Below are 5,293 nucleotides of genomic sequence, written 5' to 3' on the forward strand. Positions count from 1 at the left end.
CTCCTGATCTAATTACAGGAGATTCTGCTTGCCGAAGCGCGATCTGTTATTTCCGTCCCTCCTTCTTCTTTTATTAGACGACGGTATGCATAGAAAGCTGTATAAACGAGATAGGCAGCAGAGCATTCGCAGTACCGACCTGGCCTGCACCCTTTTGTTTAACACCTTATCTCATCTACTGGCAATTCGATCTATCCAGTGTGGAAGAGTAAACCCGACAAATTAAACAAAGCTAGACTCTATTATTCTTTCTTAAATTATGATACACGATCCTAATATATATGCTACTTCTTTCTTTCTCTCACACATGCACACACACGCACATACGCACATTCTTTGGCTACCATCTCGCATTATAAGATGCAAAAAATAAACTTGCAAAATGCTTTACTTATCTGAATTTTCAAAAAAATTCAATTTTTCAATTTTTAATTTTTTTTTAGAATATTTTAGATAGATTCTGTATTAAAATTTCAAAATTAATGAAAAATTTTATTAATATTAATGTTTTATTTTTATTATAATAGCAGAATTTCTAAGTTAGAAAAATTAATTAATTTCTCTAATCTTCCAAAAAATTAATTTTTTAATTGCTGTTTAATTTCTGTTTAAAATTTTCTTACTTATGGCGCGTAGGTATTGTTTAAAGTACATTTTGTTAAAATTTATTGGATCAAAAGTTAGTGCGAATAAAAATAACAGACCGTATATGCCATAATGAGTTACTTCGTTTCGCTGAAAGCGCTCTCGTTACTTTGCCAAGGTTTTTGCTTTGAACACGCTTTGAAAAGATATTTCCCGAGAGTAATGGCATGCGATTACTTCTTTTCGAAAACCGAGTTTATTTCTCGAATTGTAATTGCTGTATAGTGGCTTCAATATTTCTTACACTACAACCAATCGCAGGACAAAATAATCTACGTATATATTACCAAAAGTAATATTATACAATTTTTTCCCACTTTGTGGGAATGATTATATATTCAGAATATGTATGAGGCAGCTTTTTTACAGATATCGCAAATACATTATTTTTACCCACAGAATAATAAATCTTCATAATTTTAACTACAAACATACATTTAAAATATTCTTTTAACAGTGATACATATGAAAAAATAAAATTATTTATTTATTATTTTTTTACTAGGAATATTAAATGACAATTCCTTATAATACAGCAGCATTTTAGAGATAAAGAAATCAATATATAATGTGGTATACAAATAATTATATTCTAATTATAACAATATATTACATCTTATAATTAGACAAATATATAACAAGTAAGCAAAGTATTAATTAAAAAAAGCGATTTAATATCTATTATAACCTATATAATCTACGATTTAATAACTATTTCTTATATAATAAGTAAAATAATGACTTTTTTGTATACATTCATGCATATTATTTATTATATATGTATTATGGTTGGTAACTCCCAAGTAAAATTAAGTTTCCTTGTTGCAATGACATCCTTATACCAGTCCATCGACCATTTTGGAGTTCTCTTTCGATTACTATCCGTAAAATTGACATGTATTAATCCAAATCGTTCTCTATCAGAACAAAATTTGTGTATGATTATGTTTTATTTAAAATTTCAATTGATTTATGTATACAATAATTAATATGTATTATTTTCCTGTCTGTACTTCTGTCACTAATTTTAAAGATTTTCAAACTGTAATAAATAATAGTAACTTACGTGTAACCAGCGGACCATTCAAAATTGTCTAACAAACTCCAAACAGAATAGGCCTGCACATTACATCCATCTTCATAAATGGCTAACAGCATAGCTTTTATGTAAGAATGCAAATAAGATATTCTTAAATAATCAAAAGTACAACATCTGTCAGAAAAGCCATTCTCTAAAATATAGATAGGTGGATTATCATATTCTCTCGCAATCTTGTTAATTATCTCTCGAAATCCACTAGGGACGACCTAAAATACATTTTCGTACATAAATATGTATACATACAATTAATATTTTTATAATTTATATAGCGTAATTTAAAAAATTGTTTTGCTAAATTGTGTAATTTTATACATAATTTTATTGCATGTAAAATATAATATATGCCGACGTATTTAATTTAATTCAAAATATTCAATGTAATATGCAATAATGCATTCAATTATATCAATTATTTTTTTTTTTTTTACAATCAATCATAATTTTTTACTCTTCATATTCGATTCAGTCGAATTGTCGAAATATACATATTTTCTGAGATGCATTAGATTTTGATTTCCAATTTATAACATTGAGTACAATCTATGAATTATTCACACATAATAAATTATTCATAACAATAAGTTAAACTGTTTGTTCATCTTAATTGCGCTTGATTATTTCGATCAAATTAATAAATTCTAAATGAGTTCTACACAAATAGAAGTTTCAAATTCACAAAAATTGATATCTGTTAATTTGATAAATATAATTAGTATGTACACATTTTCTATGTTAACTAACATTGAGCCACTTTGAAGCGGCTTTTGGCCATGACGGATCTCTACTCTCTTTCACGCCGGAATAAGCGTACCATTCTTGCTCTTTCGTTCGTGGCACTGTTTCCACAAGCCATGTAGAATAATGATTCAATCCAAAAAAGTCCGATGTACCCCTAAAAAAATCAAACAAATAATACAAATTAAAGAAAATAATACCATATTACATTATTATTAATCTATTGCTTTATCGCTAATTAATTTTTCTATTCTTAAATATTTAATTGATATTATAGAATCTTACTTCTTAAATTATTAATGATATATTATATGTATTCTATAAAAGAAAAAAAAAGGTTAAATGAGTTTTCAATATTTCATTGAATAAAGAAAGATGCAAAGAGATCTGCATAAGCATGTGCATTTAAAAAATACGCTAAAAGATTGCACATGCATGCTATAATTTTCTTACTTAATATATTGCACCCATTCAGACGATAATTCCGGCAAAAGCGATCTCGGATAACCAGCCAGTTTACTGTTTTCAGCTACATGACTTTTCATAATTTGTGGATAATCACCAGTGTTCGAAAAAATTGCATGAGCTATCCATCCACATTTAAACTGAAAATGCATGTCTACCGCTGCGGTATCATTAAGATATTTGGGTAATGCACCTGAACAAGGTAGAACTATGCCAATTGTGCCATTTCTATGTTTTCGAAATTCTTCGTCGTAAATATGATAGATCTTGGCATGTGCCTTCAACATGTTATGCATGCACAGAAATACGCCAGGACTGCCTAAATTCTTTCCTAAAAATATATTTTGTTTTAAAATATATCTGACATAATTTTGCTAAAATAATCATGCGTGTTTTGCTAAAATATGAATAAATACATGCGATAGATACCTGGTGCCTTTATTTTTGTTTCGTATCCTTCTTCGCAAAGAACGTTAGGTTCATTGAGAGTTGCAAAATATTTAACTTTTGGGCTAAGCTCTTTAAAAACAATTCTTGCATAGTCGGATATCCATTCAACCATCATTTCATTAGTCCATCCACCCATTCTTTCAAATATTTCTGGATGGTCCCAATGATATAAAGTGACAAACGGTTCGATGCCATTCGCTAAAAGTTCGTCAATAAGATTTTTGTAATAATTGAGTCCTTCTTGATTAATTACGTTAGCGTAACCAGTTGGTAAAATACGCGACCAACTAATAGAAAATCTATAAAAATCCACCTAAAATATTTAGATTAATATTTGATATTTTATATCGTAATTAATATGTTTATAGTAAAATATTAATTTGTTTTTACATGTATTTATGCAAAACATACTTTTAAATCATTTAATAACTTCACATCTTCTTTATATTTGTGAAAGGAATCACAAGCCACATCACCATTGCTACCATCACTTATAAAATTTGGATTTTCATGTGTCCACCAGTCCCATATACTTTCACCTTTATCTTTTTAAATTTAAATGCTTTATGATAAATTAATTTTGAGTATGATGAAACATATCATATGTTTTATGTATCCATATATTTAAAATCTCAATTAGCATTTTAATGTTTAAATAATTGAATAATCAAACATGTTATTATCTACTTACCACTTTCGTTCCAAGCTCCTTCTATTTGATAAGCGGACGAACTCGTGCCTAATAAAAAATTTTTCGGAAAAGATGACGTATCAGTAGCAAAGATGTATGTGACAATAAAAATGAAACTGACAGCAACTCTGAGAAACAAATAACTCGCCATTTTGAAGGCGACTGGCTGACAGCAATCAAGGCAATTGAATATATCAGCTGTATACATATTGACCTCCATACTTATCTCCACTATCTTCTAAAAATAGCACCTATTTTCTTAGTATTTGCTGTCGTTTACAATCTCTATCCTTCTCGCTTATTACATTCACATATATATATATATATATATATATATGTATTACACAAATGTAATCGCGACGCAATAATGTTTTTAAAATGCCATGTACTTGTGCATTATGTGATTTAATCCAATTTAATTTTTAAATCTCTGTATCTTTTCATTTGTTCAAAATTCAATTTTTATTTTTAATTTACGAAAAAAATATTAAAATACAAAACGCATATACATTGCAATGATTATAATGTAGCGCTCAACTATTATAAAGTTTTATTTTGATTATTATTTTTATTTTGAAATTTGATTACAACTACAAATGTCGTATATGTTAAATTAAAAAATTCCAATTTAATCTTTAAATACTCATATCTATACTAAAGGTGAATCCAAAACATACATTTTTAATGCATGTTAATAAAATTTAACAATAAGTTTGTGCACTGATATCAGCGCCTTGAATTTTATCTATCCTTTTAATTTTTACCTTATCTTGAATGTTTTTGTTATTATATAATTATATATAATATTATATAATTTTATAAAATAACTTGATTTTAACATATCAAAAATATTTATAATAGAATTTTTTTGCGAAAGATTAAAATTGATGGAAGAAAACATTTAATGCACTGATATATAATAAATATGTGTACAAGTAACATTTAAAATCCAAATTATCGCAATTTGTCATATTTTACGATTTTTTTGCGTAATTGTTAAAGTGATTCTGCGATTTTTTATATATTCTAGTATAATTTTGTGATTTCTTGTGTAAGCTTTTAATACAAACTCGTCACAGAAAATGTTCGTTGATTTCATAAAAACTTCTTACACGTGCTTTCGCGCATGCTCCTCGTAATCGCAAACGTAATGAATAACAACTTTCTTTGATGTAAAAAAGCTACTTTACCTTTGAAACTCTCGA

At 27.5% G+C, this 5,293-nt stretch overlaps 1 protein-coding gene across 2 annotated transcripts; it reads right to left on the reverse strand.

Annotated features, from left to right (window-relative positions):
• Positions 1-1,214: 1,214 nt before the first annotated feature.
• Positions 1,215-4,268, reverse strand: LOC126850490 (myrosinase 1-like). 2 transcript variants are annotated; one of them, XM_050593580.1, is made up of 7 exons: positions 4,089-4,268; positions 3,809-3,942; positions 3,377-3,710; positions 2,936-3,278; positions 2,489-2,639; positions 1,712-1,953; positions 1,215-1,523 (listed from the first exon to the last, which is right to left on the reverse strand). In XM_050593580.1, the coding sequence occupies exons 1-7, from the start codon at positions 4,237-4,239 to the stop codon at positions 1,418-1,420; spliced, it is 1,461 nt and encodes a 486-aa protein (XP_050449537.1). In that variant the 5' UTR covers positions 4,240-4,268; the 3' UTR covers positions 1,215-1,417. The 2 variants fall into 2 exon arrangements, with proteins under 2 accessions (XP_050449537.1, XP_050449527.1); XM_050593570.1 differs by having other exon boundaries at positions 1,215-1,562.
• Between the last annotated feature and the right edge of the window lie 1,025 nt (positions 4,269-5,293).

The sequence above is a fragment of the Cataglyphis hispanica genome, chromosome 1 (genome assembly GCF_021464435.1).
Source record: "Cataglyphis hispanica isolate Lineage 1 chromosome 1, ULB_Chis1_1.0, whole genome shotgun sequence".
NCBI lineage: Eukaryota > Metazoa > Arthropoda > Insecta > Hymenoptera > Formicidae > Cataglyphis > Cataglyphis hispanica.

Excerpts from the sequence above, each read along its gene's own strand:
- LOC126850490 (XM_050593570.1), bottom strand. The coding sequence starts at position 4,239 with ATGGCGAGTTATTTGTTTCTCAGAGTTGCTGTCAGTTTCATTTTTATT. Across the intron at positions 3,711-3,808 it reads AGTTATTAAATGATTTAAAA|GTGGATTTTTATAGATTTTC; the intron begins GTATGTTTTGCA and ends TAAATATTTTAG. Across the intron at positions 1,954-2,488 it reads CCGCTTCAAAGTGGCTCAAT|GTCGTCCCTAGTGGATTTCG; the intron begins GTTAGTTAACAT and ends AATGTATTTTAG.